We start from the raw sequence: 16,018 nt of genomic DNA, 5'->3' as shown, positions 1-16,018 counted from the left end.
TAAATGTACTGGGAACTTTCAGAAGTGATACTCACAGCTGTAAATGGAGTAAGGACAAGAAACAATGGACAGACTGAAGCTCAAAATATAAGAAAATGGATATAAGAAAATACGTTTTCTTCGTGTGTACAGTCCAGCATTGGAAATTGTTGCCCCGAGGCTTTGCAGTCCTTATCTTTAGAGGTTTCTTCCCCTTGGTTTTCAAAACCAGAGCCAAAGTGGATGAAGCCTGGAGCAACCTGGTCAGACCTCAAGCTGACCCCCTCCTTCAACCTTGAGGATGGACCACAGACCTTCCAAGATCCTTTTCAACCTGACAGTCCTTGGACTGCCATACAAAGTTTGCAGAGCTCTCCTCTGATCTTTCATCTATTCAAGTTTTAGGTGACATCATTTTCCAGCAAATACAGCTTACCAGTTTTTAGTGCCCTAACAAAGCTATTGTCACTGGAGGGAAACGGGGGAAAAAAAGCCTGAACAGCTTATTGATTTGAACAGACTCCCACAGTCTACTGGCTCCAGTGTAGGCATGTTTATTCATTGACGCCAGCTTTGCCCAGGTGCTCAGACCTAAGCACCCACACTACTTAGTCACAGGGTGAGTAGCAACTGCCCAAGTTACTGTTCCTTTACCAGTGGAAGCATTTCTAGAGATGTATCACAACAGAGTGGGTTTCTTTGTTTTGTTTTTTTTTGCTTTGTTTTTACAGAATGGGGGAAAGAAAAACCTCTCCCACATTAACTGGAAAGGAATCGTCAAGCATCTGTCTGGGCTTCTGGGGGAACTGTGGGACAGCTCTGAAGGATTGCCAGATTTATTCTGTATCCTCAGTTGCAGGGTGGGCAGCTTGCCAGCTCGAGTTAAAACAATACCTGAGGTCTAGTTTATATTCCCAGCTGGGCCAGCTAGCTAGGATTTAAAACACTCGTAAATTTGGGTGTGAGGGCTGTGTATGCTGACAAGGGAATTAGGCCATGGTTCTAGACGACTTTTCTTTCAATCCAACATCTGCTCAGGCAGTTCCACTGCCCCCCTCGCCTCATTCTCCTCTGGGTGTGAGCAATCATGGGCAGTATGGGGCTGAGGCTGCAGCACCAGCTTGCAGAGCAGCTGCCCCACCAGTGCCCAGCGGTGGTACGTCCCTGCTTCATGCTCCCATAGAAACACAGCAGGCAAGGACCAGTGAGTGCCTTTATGATGACAGGGATAGGCTGATCTCCTTTTTTTTTTTTTTTTTTTTTTTTTTAAATGAGCCCTCTCTCAGCTGCCTGCCTGCTGTTCCCACTTATCCCACTCTTCTTCCATTCCTCCCACATCCAACTTACTCTCTTTGCTTTGGGAAGAAAGGATAGACAACACCACTTTCTTAATTCATCACCTGTCATCAAAATCTCCATCAAAAAGAAAAGATGTGACAGTGGCTGCTCCAAGCACAGTGCCCAACAGAACATCATAACTTGTTCTTCCTGCCCATCTCCCATGGCAGACAATGCTCGTGGCATTCTTCATCCCCAGGAACACCATGGGAGGAAATACTCAGCAGTGCCTCATCTTGCAGCAAGTCTCTGGCCACTATGATGGCACGACCCAGCAGGTGGGTCAGCAGCTCTTCAGCATTGCTCACCCACTTCAGCTGTGTGCTCACAGGCAGAACTTCTGTGACTGTAGCACCAGGGCTACTTCTGTTGCTTTGTAACAAACCTACCTACAGCAGTTACACATGCTGTTGCCCAAGACCAAGCCAACTCTCTCTTTAGTCTCTCTGTTACCTCTTCAAAGTTTTGGCTGCCCTAAGAATTGACATTAAGGAAATAAATATATAATACAAAATGCACCTTTAACGTTTCTCCAATAAACTCATTTCTAATGAGCAACAGAGTTGTATTCAAAACAATAATCAACATGCATTCAAGTGAGAATAGTTTTAAAGAAACAATCTATTGTCCTCCTGTAGAAGTAACGATTTTTAGAAATTTAAACTGGCCATAGAATATCTTCTAGTTGATTGATAGAAGACAGCATGAAGAAAGAAAGATTTCATCCCAGGTTTTTACCATACCAAAATAAAACAAGAAGCATGGCTTAAAGGAAAGTCCATGTTCTTCGAAGAAAAATATCTCATCTAAAGACTCCAAGGGCAGGTAAGGTTTTCTGATGCTGTGTGAGCAAGGAATAAAAAGTAAGAAAATGTAACTTAGAGGCTTGAAAGAAATACCATCTGTATTTATTGTACATAGGAACACATTTCACAATGTCTAGTTAAACCTGGAATAGCACTACAGTGAATTTAAAACGCTTACTCAACTGTTTAAAGTGCTGCATTAGTATTGCTAACTTAAATTTTATACAGAAAATTTACCGGTTAATAAAAACGCATCAATGCAACATGTGCTTATTTTGATAAGATTGGAGTACATGAAAAATCGAAACAAGTCTCTTTTGTTCTGGGTAAAGACAATCAGAAAACAACATTGCATCCTCCACTGAGGTAAGAAAAGGTATAGCATGGAGACAGTCTGACAAACTATTGTTCCCAGAAGTCTATTATTCCCAAATTCATAAATATTATTCCTAAGGGAAATCTTAAAAAAAAAAATAGTTCTCTTCACACTCCTCCAAATGCAGTAAATGAGTTCTTATTCGGCTGTTGAAAGATTTTCTTCTGATATCTGCGCTCCTTTCACTAAAGTACTTGCACAGAGAAAAGTTGTGAAGCAGACAAAGATGTTCAGCACAGCCATATTGCAGAAATCTATCCAGTAAAAAAAGATTATACCATCACATCTCTGATCAAGTATTTGTGAAGAACAAACTAGCAGACTATTCCAACATTCAGGGGAACACTGTTGCAGTGTAACAGGGAGGTTCTGAGCCCCCCAAAAAGACTGCACAGGGAGCACACATGTGCTTCCTGAAGCTGACTCTTGTCAATTAATACATCAGACATGTTTACTTTCTTCCAGTGTCACAAAGTTCCTTCAAGCAAGAGCAGAGAATTAAGCTGTCTACAAAATGGCTTTGTAATTGATCAAATTCTTCTTCTTACTCACAATCAGTAATAATTATTGTTATTTCTAGCAAATATAGGACATTCTGATTTTCTGAAGCACATAACACAGAAATACTTGCAAATCAATTTGGATGTTCTGTAAAATTGCTTCTTCATTAAGTGTAGCATTCCTAAAATACACAGTTCACTATAACATCTCTATCTTTTCATCAGCCCCCTACTCCCTTTGCTATTTTTGAAATATCCTTACAACATGTAAACATTTCCAAAACATGCTCTGACGTGTTCAAGCCCACAAATCACCACTGCAGTTCAGCTATCTGAAATTTCCACAATCTCATTTCCACAATCGAATGCATACTACCTTGTTCAGCTACCTTTACAATTTTTTCCCAGAGCTCCTGCTTAGCCTTCCCACTGCAGTATAAATTGCTGACATCCTAAAAAAAAATAAAATAATAATATGAAAAATCCACTGCATTTGGCTTATTTTAAACATGCCCTTCTCAAAATCCTCTCTCCTCTGGTCAGCTACCAGCAGTTCTTGCATTGCATAGTAGCTATGACCCCTACATTTGAGGTGGCATGATCAAAGGAGCCCTGGCCAGACTTGGGAAAACATTTCCACTGAGAATGGACATACTGCCTGTCAAAAGGTTATTCCCACTGTGTACAGGGAGCAGCTCGTATTACTGCAGTGTAACATGAAAGTGCAAAATCTAGCAGTAGTAATCCACATACATGTTTTTCTTTCCAAAAAGGGCATATGGGATACACCGACAGGAACAGAACATCCGTATTATCATTAGAAGGGAGGGGACGGACAGGAGAAGGAAAGCTTCCTTCATCATTCCAGTTGCAGGATCTGGACGCTTAAAAATACTTTAAAAATTCTGTCTCTTACTGTAGCAATTACCTCTCTCCACCATTTTTTTTCCCCCTCTTTTAGTTAATTTATATATGCAAATTGCATCTACATGTAGATAATCACACACGTACACATGATCAGACTTTACACTCCGTGGAAGATAAAATAACTTCGGAGGCGTAAATCTTAATGTCAATGACAGGAAGGCTTTGGTGAACCATTACCATAAATCTGACAAACGCTAATTTGATGGGTGGCTGTATCTGTCTGCTGCAAGACCAGTCTAGACAGTCTATTGAGAAATCCTAAAACACAACTGTTTGTTCCCTGTAACACCATCTGGATATGGCAATAAGAGCCGACCCAGTGCCATTCACACATGGATCAAAGCACATGCTAATGCCATCATGAAGTCATACACATAAAAAATTCAATCTGAGAACTCTATGCAATTTTCCTAAGTCCTCAGTGAAGAAACCTCAGACTTAGCGCAACTCAAGCTAAGTGCATGAAGAGGGGGAGAGGGTGGAAAAAAAGAAGAGAATATTTAATGAGCTTGGCCTTCCTAAGGAATGTTAGGCCACCCATTGTATTGGAAAAGGCTCATGTCACACTTCAGTCATGGCACCCATCAGGGTGCCCCTTTACAAAAATTGATCCCGAGGTTTTTGTAATTACCTGTTTCAAACAGAAAGAGTGCCCAAAAATACAAGAAGGTTTCCAAGGTGTAGATCTCCCATTTTATTATTTAAGATAGACCTGGCAGAATTTTTAATATTGCAGACAATATTGAAAAACCCCTTTCTCATTAAACTGCACTGTGGCACTAGATCAAAGCACCAAGGGCCCCCTATTGAACTTTTCTAAATATTACAAACGTAAGAGCAAGTCTGGCTATGCAGAAATGTAAAGCCAAATTCTCTTCTGTCTACATAAACACACGAAAAAAATCCACGGCTTACCATGATATATCTTACAGTACAGTAAGCATTATGTAGCTGTACTGCAAACTTCTGCTGGACAAAACTCCATCCACTCGAAAAAAAAAAAAAAAAAAGAGAAAGGAAAGAAGTTACTGATGTCTTTTCCTGTGTGCCTCACTCAAGCAATTTCTGGGGTGCTTCCAAAGTACTGCCAGTCAAGAGATCTTGTAATTTTTATTTGTGTAATGCATTGTTTAGCAATATCAACAACTCACAGAAGACGTCTGACTTCATAATTATGACCATTTATTCCCTTGAAAATAACTATTAATACTAATCTTCCTGTGAGTATATCATACCCAGCATTTTGACTATTGAAACTGTATGTGCTGTCACTCATTCAGTTTGAGGGGATTTTTTTATGATTCAATTTGTAAGACTTAATTATTTGCTAAGACTTGATTTGTAAGACTATGATTCAGTTTGTAAGACCTTCTGTAGCAAGCAGTCTTTAGGATTTCTAGAAAAACTACAGGATGATGTTAGTTTTGCTTTCTCTCTTGATCATCTTCACTATCAGGCAAACTTTGACAATATTTGATACAAACTATCATTAAAAGCATTTTTTTAAATCCTTTCAAAGCAATCTAAATATTCATATGTATTTCATAAAGAAAACATTAAGGAAAGACCACAAATCTAGCCTCTCTAAAATACATTCTAAGTTCAAAAATGACAACTGGCAAAATGTATTTCTGTCAACGTAAGCAGTAAAACGCACGTTACATAACTATTAAAACTGCATTTTAAATGTTTATAGTCTTGTGCTGGCAATTGCCATACTCACAAAAAGAAATAGAACAAGCATTCACATCAGCAAGAAGAGCTTGCCATAAAGTACTGCATCTCCAATATGCTGTTCCGTTAATTGAATCTAGGAAAATAAACTCAGGGGTTGTTTTTTTTTTCAGAGCCTGCAAAAATCCGATGAGTCTGAATGTGCATACAAAAACAAATAAATAAATAAATACAAACCAATGAAACCAAATTTCTAAACAAACAATTTAATGAAATTCTTGGTCTAAGTGAAAAAATGCATGCCTTTAAGCACAGTTTTGTTACATTGATTCTACTCAGGTGCATCACAAACAATTGTGAAAAAGTACACACTACATTCCTCTTATTTTCTGATGCAGTACTTCTATGACATGTACACTTGTTTTAAAATTTAAAGAACGATGTACTTTACATAGTTATTAATAAAAACTTCAGGACAGAAAGAATTTGAGATTGCCACAGAGACTGCATACTCTGAGGAAGTGATTTCTGTTGATGTGCCATCAGAATGACCAATTCTAAATACTTATTTTAAAATGATATAGATTAAATACTTTGGGGGGGAGGGATTGGAGAAGGGAGAACTTATTTTTGTAATCAAATGGCATTAGGACAAGAAAAGTGATCAATCGATCTTTCCCTTCAAAGCGTGCTTGTGGATAAACAGTAAAAGATCTCCACAAAGATTTCCGGTACTAGAAAACCCAAGAGGGACTGGCTCTGATTTAAGACCTAAAAGACTGATAAACTATGAGTCATCAAGTTTTCAGATGGTAGAGATGTTTCAATATGGGGAAACGTGAAATTTACAGGAATGCAGTGCACATCACTAACCATCAGCGTTTCTTGCAGAGAGCAAACTCCCCTAGAGGGACAAAAAAAAAGTTAGGAGCACATGTACTGCAGTGACTTCTGATTATGTTTGAAGTGGCATTAGATGGCATTATATTAGCATGATGTTCTTGTATCTTTGAATCTCATAGGGAACAGATAACCAGAGAACACAAATGCTTTTAGCACCTATTTGTAAATATCGTTAACATCCCATTTCCCTCTCTCTGCCAAATTTCGACACCGGTAACAGTCTTGAAGGAACTGACCCAGTTCTATTTAACCTAGCTGTTAAATGTTTCAGACACGTAGTGAAGGGCGCCTTTACTTTCCGACGGCCCACGTTCAAGCAGCGCAACGGGACAGCACTGCCATCTACCGCCCAGTGGCAGGATGAAGCCCTCCACGGCCGGACCTACCCCGGAGTCCGCCCCGACGGGGAAGCCCGACGCTCCCAGCCCGAGACTCAGCAGGACCGAAGGCTGAAAGCCTGCAAGATATTCTCAAGAGGGGCACCTGCATCAGTACGCTCTTCGGGGAATTCTATCACTCTACAAAAAGAAAAAGGCGTAAAACGGAAGGTGTTTTGTTGGTGGCTGGCTTTTTTTGTTCGTTTGTTTCTTGGGGTTTTTTTAGGGTGGGTTTTTGTTTTTGTTTGTCTGTTTGTTAATTCGGTGCCTACGAAGCAGACCAGCAGCTGCAACTGCTCCCACAAGCGCCTCTTCCAGCGCCACGCCGCAGTCGGGTCACCAGACAGCTGCACAGTGCCCTCTTCTGCCTTCCCACCAACATCACTGCACCGTCTGAACGACAAGCCTCTGCCATGCATGCTTCAGTCCTTTGCAGCATTTCCAATTTTTCCATCCTCCTCAGAGTATAGACAGTGTGGCGCGTCAACAATAAATCTGTTTGCATCCTGAGAAACTATCGATTTCCATACACGGATAAACATTACATTAGCTATTCTAATTACATAGACAGTGCTGTAAGCACAACAATCATTAATGCTTCCAGTTTTAGCGCAGCTAACTTGTTTCTACCAAGTGCTATAGACTCAAATCATGCCTGCATTTAAAATAAAGTTGGCAGATAAGCCATGCACCAGCTAATAAAAAGATAGTTCATTTCGTTGCTTAAAAGAGCTGACAGTAATTTACTGATAAACCTAATTCATTTCAAACACAGTATTACAAAGAATTTGCTGGAGATATACAGATGTGCTGTAAGACTTGTTTGTTCTGCTGACTTTCTCATGGAAATAAAAGAAGAGAGCTCTAAAGGCTGTATTTGAAAATTCCACTCAAAAAATGTTCTGCCAACAAACTTGGACCCTCTAGAAATCATTGATGCAGTTTTAAGAGAAGAGAGATGAGTATAATAGATCATAAATGCTGAGGCTACTGAAAACGTAATATGTAAACACGCTAAAGAAAATCAAGCAACACCATTATGAAAAACAAAGAAGTTATCACTTTTCTTTTTACAGGGTACAAACAGCCATGTAATTACTTCAGTCGTAAGGTAAGTGCCATGTAATTAGAGCACAAAGTTATTTACATCTCACACATTACATGGCAATAAAAGCAGGTTACCTGTTACCATACGTAGCAATTTGCAGTTGATGGTGACAGCTGGCAGATGTTGAAGGCAATTTAATAAGGTCAGAATAACAGTGTGAAATCTGTAATTACAACACTGTCAAGCTACCGAACTCAGCAAGGTTTTTCTGTTGATTTTGTCTTTTTTAAAAAAACAGATTCTATCAAAATGTGAATGACCTTTCAGAAGGCATAGGTGCGGTTTGCACCTACAAATCTGCAGAGATGTTACAGATACGGTGGTCTTGAAACATCTTAAACAAACTACCTGATATTGAAGCATAGCTAAGATATCAACAATTAATTATGTGTTGTCTCAGAAAGCCAAAGATCACCTCAAGATTCTGCTCTCCAAGCCTTATTCTAGTTTTGACTGTGTAGCTTCTTCTGCATATTTCTCTTTCAGTGATACCTTTAAGACAATTAAAAGCTCTCCCCCAAAGACCTCTGCAGTCACTCTACTCCTCTCACCTGTTAAAATTTGCTTTGCATAATCCACAAAAGCAATCATCTATAGATCTCTATTTTCTATACCTATTAGATGAAATTAAATACAGACAATTGGAAAGTTAAGAAGACCAAATTGCTATACAGATCCAATTCAAACCAAGTGCTGATCACATGAATCAGTCTCTCTCATCTGGGGACAGATTTACAAGATACCAGACTATCAAACTCAAACTGCAGAATCCATAAGGAAAACAAATTTAAATTTCATGTGCCAAGTGTGGTGTATACGAATTACTGATTTATTCTTAAAAGATGCATTCACTTTTTAACCAGTAATCACCAGTGAACAAGAGCCAAGGCAAATGCTGTAAAGAGCCACATTTTAGAAAACCAAAATTGGAAAACTGAAATTTTGACAATGTTTCTCTTGGCAGTTTCCCTTTTCTGTATATTTGAACAAAGACGACCTGCTATGCCCCTACCCTAGGTCACCTAAGAATCAGAAGTAATCAGAAATCTAGTAGTTTATGTGTCCTTTTCAACCAGGAAAAGGAAGCAGGTACCTTCAAAAGCAAGAATCTTCTCATTCTTAATGGACAGCTGAAGTCAGTGTTTGAGCTCTTCTATGCTTAGATTCAGTGGAAAGACATCACCAATATACAGCCACTATAGTAAAGAAACAGTTGTCATCAGGATGCTTATATTAAAGACGAGCTACACTATTTCATTTTTCTTTAGCAAAAGACATTAATTCCTCCATGGCAGCCTGAAATCCTCATCACCAGAATTACCAGCTGACCCCACAATGGGTGACAATTTTACAGTAGGACCAAAAAAAACCCAAAATTAAATTAAATTAAATTAAAACATTACAAAAGAAACATGAGATTCAAGTGGCTTGAACTGCTATACAGAATTTGTATAAATATCCTCAGAGAGAGGAGGAGAAAAAGATTTGCAGTATTAGATGGAAACTGTACGATTGCTGTCAGTAACAAAGAAAAGCAGGAGGAGTTTAATACACACATCTGTCTGAGAAAAAGCAAAGAACATTCATATTGTGATGATGAAATAGTTTCCATTCCACCAGTAACTCAAGAAGATGTTAAACAGCCGCTACTAATTGGACAATTTTACATCAGCAAAGCTGGATAACTTGTATCCAAGTGTGTTGAAAGAGATGGCATAGGTACTGCCTGGATTTGTAATGCTTATCATTGTGATGATTTGGAAAAACGAAACTGGAAAAGTTCAAAAGAAAAGAAAGAAAACAAATGCTATGACAACATTTACAAAAGGAAAACTGGATGCCTCAAATAATTATAGGCCTGTCAGGCTTAAGAAGATTTTGTGAAGCAAAAATATTTTTAATGTACTAGAATAACTGGTGATTATTTGATTATGAAGATTCTAAGTTAAGCTGTGCAACGAGAGCCAATCAACAGGTCTACAGATAAAAGTCTTCTTTCAATCTGTGTTCTAAAACTAAGATTTTATGTGATATTCTCAGGCTTCTGCAAGATACACTATTTTGTAGTGAAAGATATTTTGCTCAATCCATTAGAAATGTAAAAGTACATTTATACAATCTTAGAAGTGATTTAGTGATATTGGATTTGATTTATGGGCTCCAGGATGTACATGTGAACAAGTAGATTTTCACCGAGTGATACCTTTCCAGTATGATCCCATGGGACCTGTCCATGCTCTTTGCCATTTAACACTACCTGCCCCAAAGGAGCCCAAGATTCATGATTAGATGTGCATAGGACTTCCTAGAAAGTAAGCAGAAAAAGCAAATCACAGGGTATATTCAGACAAGAAGTTTCATTTAATAAACAGGGAATTGGTAGGAATTATAAGAAACCCATGGGTATGGATATTTGTACCTAGGAAAAAAAAGAGAGAGAGAGAGAGAGAGAGAGAGAGAGAGAGAGAGAGAGAGGTTAATATTTTCAACCCTGGGGAAATTCTGGAGGCAGAATTTGTATATTTTCATGAACCATCTGTGAGGATCAGTCACAGCTTCAAAGGACTGACGTCTGCTTTGGAGATTAAAGAATTACGAGGCTGGAGAGAAAGGTTTTATGAAGTCTGTAGTTGACACAAGAACAATTCTCATTACACTACTGTTGTCTGTCCTGATGTCCCCAAAGAATACATAGAAAAATAGAATCAAAGAGGTCAGGACAGGGAAGTGTCATTAGATTAAGTGAAAGACCAGGAAAAAAATATATCCAATAACACCAGGGCTTGAGAAAGTCGTAATATTTATCTTAGAAGAGAAAGAAAAGCTTTCCTTAAAGCATGCAGAAGGGAATCAAAAATGTCATATGCAATCATGAAATGGGATGCAGTCAAACACTAGAACACCTCACTCAGATTGTAATGGAGTCTCTACTACTGGAAGTAGTCAAATCATAAATGGATGATTTAATTCACTCCTCTAAGACAGTTTAGAAGGCACCTATGGAGTTTATTATGAATAAAGAAAGACAAGGTAATCAAAACAATACGTTCTGGATTTACATCTACTCACTTCTACTGGACAACCAACAAATGTGGCTTTACTAAAACAAACAGAAGGCAGAGGATGTCTCCAAGGTGTGTATTTCCTGTGTTAGGTTCCACAAGTGCCATTGTGTGCTGTTCAACATCTCGCAGGGCTGGCAGAAGTCTGTATTATGCTGAAGTATCCCAGACATGTGGGATCAGCTTACATTTAAAGAAGTAACTCTAACAGAGACAATATAGAGTCCACAAAGTTACAGCTGCTATAGGCTGAATTTGGCTCCTTCTGCTTTAGACCATTCAGATACAGTAAGCAATGCAGAAAATAGACAAAATTTCCCATTTACAACACAGTAAAACAATCTTGTCAATGCCAAGAGAAGTACTCCTTTCAGGACAGCAATGCATGTCAGGCACAAGGAAATGCAAAGCTTTCCATAGAGGTGATTTCCAAAAACAGCACAAAGCAGCAGAGAAAGCCTGCTGCTTAGCCCGTGACAGGGACTGCAAAGTATGCAGCAGTAATCACTGCTTCCAGAGGAAGGAGCAAAGAAACAAGGTAGAATGGGAATAGGAGTACTTGTCATTTTCACTTTCTTTCCCTGTACAAGCTATTAATCCAGCAGCAAGAGCTGTTAAGGAAAAGAAGCAGATCCATAGGCGTTCGTTGTTACTCCCACCACTGCTTAGAAGACACAGCGCATGCCTTTATTAGTGCAGCTGAACACACGTGAGGAAGCATTTTTGTCTTGGGCTCCATGTGGAACACATGGAATAAGCCTGAAGAAAACATCTGCTTACCAAAAGATGGACTCCAGTGCACTTCATCTGGCTTTCCAGTGCAAAAGCTTTTTATAAACATGAAATTCTTGTTCCATGTTTGCGGCATCTCACCAATTCCACAGATGAAGCATACACATTTCTGTGGAAGAAATTCAGCTTTGCTTGCAGGCATCACTCCAAAGAACTGCTGTTCGCCTCTCTTACATCAAGTAATAAAAAATTCTCCAGGCTAAGATATACTGGCTCATCACATTTATTCAATCCCTATGATTTTAGCAGATTCAGCCAACTTATACTGGAGTTCAATGGTTATGGGAGAATCCAGAAAGGCACTGAACTCCAGGAATTATATTTTAGCCAATGAAGCAAGTAGAACCAAAGACAAACATACAGAGAGCAGACAGTTTGTCTTCAACAGTAATAGCTTTTACCTAGTCCATTTTCAGAAGAGAAGCACAGAACTAAAAGTTTTTGGCTTAGATCCAAAAATAGATAATTTATGCATGCAAACAGGCCTAAAGGGTGTGCAGTAACTCCAGAATTCAAATGAAATGCTATTTGAAGGTGATCAGCATCAGTTTAGTAAGCTTTTATTCAAACCAAGACAGTACAGAAAATTTACCTTATTGCACATTTAAGCATGAAAGGAGGGAGTCACCAAACTGTCACTCAGAAATAAGACAAGACCAGTTCCTGCTGAAAATACATTTCCTTTTCCCAGCTGGGAACTTAAAACAGGGAAACCTCACAATTGAGAAAACATTTCAGAGAAGAGTGCATATACACACCCACATTGGAACAGATTACCAATTGTTAGACTAGTGAAGGCAAGCATATTTCTCTAAAGCAATCCCTTTTCCTCTCAGGAGATAAATCTTATGCAAACAATACTTGCTAACAACAAAAACATAAGATGTCAAAAGCTTTCTCGTTTGTTATGGTATTTAATATCAAATTGTACCAAGCACAGTGTGGGAACAGAAAAATACTGAAAAATGCACAAAGTCATTTGTAATGTTATGTGGGTCAAATTCAGAATAGCTTTGTTAGAAAAGCCTGGAATGATTCTGAACTACAGGAGGCCTTTAGGAGTCTTAGGGATGTTCTCATGAGCTGAACAGGCATAAAAAAAAGAAAATCATATATAACAGATTAAAGTGAGGTTGCAGTGAGCCAACGTGGATAAGAAATACAACACAAGAAAACACACTGGCAGGAAACTCTCAGCAAGCCAGAACACAAATGTTTTCGGTGCTCTATGGAATAAAATGAAAAGTGAGATAAACAGGCAATACAGTAATCTAAGAAAATACTCTCTGAAAATTCACATTAAAAATTTGCATATATGCATGCGTAAGCCACACTTCTTCCGCATTTGAACTTCAGCATTACCTAAAACATCAAGTTCAGATGAAGTTATTGTGCTTGAGATAGTAGTCTGCAGATAGAACATGCTTGTTTCTACCTTACATCATTTTATTTCATTCCTGCAGGATTATTCAGCACAAATTAATCCCACAGGATGTTCTTTAGTTCCCAGATATAGCAACAATTCCAGTTTGGAATACTGCATTTGTCACTTAGTAATCTGAAAAGACCGTGACTAATTCATGATCCAGAAAAATGCAAAGAGTAATGTCCAGAAGGATGATAAAAGACATCTGAAAACATATACTGGGCATATATTCCTTACCAAATTTATATCTTGATGACTGATGATAAAGGACTCCTAGACACAACATCCCAATTCAAGACAAAGCTCCTCCTTTAAAGTGTGAAACCAAAGTGAATGAAAGAAAATCCTATGAGAATTTCTCAGCAGGTGGTGCAAAGCTGGCACTGGAATGCTGCCTTAGTTAACATCTTGACTTGGATCACACGCTTCTAGGCTACTATCAACAATGAGTCAATCTCACACAAACATGGAAATAGCCTTTATGTACACATTTTTTTTAAATATCAGGAGTACAAGAGCATTCATGAAGCCTTGTGAAGACTGACCTACTTTCATGCAAAGGTAAAAGTACAAACAGTATTAACATGACTTAACAAGTCAGGAAGAGAATGACCACTATGAACACACACAGTTCATACCTGATGCCTAAGCAAGGGGAAAGGGAACCGCAGAACTCGAAACAAGGCCCTCCTTTCAGCAGCCGACTGGTTCTTTCGGCTCAGCTGCCCCATGAGTCCTCATTCACACTCTCCTTTTACAGGTTTGAACATTCATCCAGAAAAATACTGTAGAAGTCATGTGACAGCACGAAGCAAGTGTTTCAGTGAATCAGCAAGGTCTCCAAGCTCTATTAAGATGTGCCTAGATGTTCTTCTATAATTCCCATTTCTTCAAGTATGAAAACTTGTTTACTCTTGAACAGTGAGTTAAACAAAAACTTAAGTAGTCTTGGTTTTCATGGTGGGTGAGGTTTTTTTGTTATTTTTTCAGATAAAACCTATTCTTTCTCATTTGGATCCATTGCTAGACACTAGAGCTGCCTAAACTGTTTGCTTGCATCCTCAGGTCTTCTGTAGAATCTGTTTATTGTCAAATATATCTGGAATCCTTCTTTGTAGTCCTTGGCACTCATCAGCACTAAGTCTTCGTAAGCTGTTCAACACAAGACTTAAGGTGAGACAATTCAGAATTGGGCCCTCCCCGAAGGACAAAACTGTCCAACCAGAAGGGATTTACATTGGTTCTCTTTCCAAACCAGACAAATTTATCTTCCTGGCAAGTCTTCTTCCACAGTGCCTAATAGCTTAGTCAAGATAATGGAAATGGCAGAAAGGCAAAGATTGAATATGTCATAGCCAACTTTTGCTTACCTTCAAAATCCTTCATCTATCTCAAATAATTATCCATGTGAAGACAACCCTGTCTTGAGAAGGTGAAGTGACAACTGTACTCCCTTTTTTCTGTAAATGCTATATAATCAGAAGATAAAAGACGGATGAGTTTCAAGGTTCATTCTCCAAATAAACTTGTACAACAAACCAGAGATGAATCAGTTGTGAAAACAGTAAGAAGAACTAGATAATTTGCTAATTTATAAGGTCACTTATTTAAAAAAAAAAAGTTCCCTACTGCACACACACACAGTATACAAGCAGAAAAGCAAAAACCCACTACAGTAAGATACTTTAGAATAGAGAAATTTGACAAGAATCAAACAGATTCTAGGTATTTACAGAGCTGCAATGCTAGAAAGGAACAGATTATAAGGAAAAGAAAATGTTTAAAATCAATTTCTATCATGTATTACACAAAATCCTCATCAACAGGCAGATTATTCCACATGTGATCACTACAGGAGTTGGTTTTCAGTTTGTTTTTTACTCAGTGTTGGAGGCAATGCTCCCAGATGGACCGCAAGTTCAAAGTGTGACAGTTATTATGTTCTTATCATCTACACAAAAGCTACAGGAAGAAACAGTTCCACTTTGCATTATCCACATGACAACAGCAATTTGCTTCTATAAAAATGAAATTAAGAAAAAAACAAACAATAAAACCAAGGCAAACCATACCGAGCTTAAGAGCTGTATAGATTTGCAAGGCAACAGAAAATGAATTACTGTGGGAGGAACAGCAGACACTCCCTAGCACTCTCCTTCCTCCTTTTTCTCTCCACTTTTGCCTGTAGGGAAGATTGCTGTAAGGCATTGCAAGCAACAGCACAGTAGAGGGGTGGCTCTCACAAAGCTTCCCACGTGACAAATGACTAAAATTTTGTAAAGCACATGTAGAAAGGCTGTCCTATTCCTAGTTGCTTTATCTCTCTGCCATACTAAATGAATGATAAATTTCTCATTACAACAACAGCTCTCAGATACCTGGCAAAGGTGTCCTTACACTCAGAACTTGTTCAAACACTACCCAATTCCCACAAGGTGCTGCACTAAATCATTTCAAGCACCCCAGCTGAACTGTTCCAAGTTAGCTCCTAGTTTCTGCAATACTAACTACTAATCAGCTGCCCTCAGCCTCTGTGCTCTTCTTTGCATATGGCTGTTGGCCATTTCTGCTACCCATAACTTAAAAACAGTTTTGCTTCTGGACTTCATTCCTCATGCCTTCCAGTTTCCTCTGCATCGAACCATATAATCTCCCACATATTGATCTGGTTGCTCACAAGCCACTTGATCACCAGTTTACCCTTTACCATGCTGAAGGCAATACGATTTGAAGGAAAATATGAAAAACAA

The 16,018-nt window shown here is 38.7% G+C and overlaps 1 protein-coding gene across 5 annotated transcripts in view; it reads right to left on the bottom strand.

The window, feature by feature from the left end:
* Positions 1-16,018, bottom strand: part of ARL15 (ADP ribosylation factor like GTPase 15) — a 222,276-nt gene that overhangs the window by 159,439 nt on the left and 46,819 nt on the right. The window contains exon 1 of one of the 5 annotated variants that reach the window (XM_042825726.1): positions 9,082-9,120. The exons of the other annotated variants lie outside the window; for them this stretch is intronic. Coding sequence (XP_042681660.1) covers positions 9,082-9,105 — 24 coding nt within the window. The 5' untranslated portion in view covers positions 9,106-9,120. Of the gene's footprint in view, positions 1-9,081; positions 9,121-16,018 lie in introns of those variants that run through there. 5 annotated transcript variants of the gene reach the window in all.

This window comes from Centrocercus urophasianus, unplaced genomic scaffold, assembly GCF_019232065.1.
Source record: "Centrocercus urophasianus isolate 14NV4802_14NV808 unplaced genomic scaffold, USGS_Curo_1.0 seq_25, whole genome shotgun sequence".
Lineage (NCBI taxonomy): Eukaryota > Metazoa > Chordata > Aves > Galliformes > Phasianidae > Centrocercus > Centrocercus urophasianus.
This window is presented reverse-complemented; position numbering and strand designations above follow the sequence as displayed.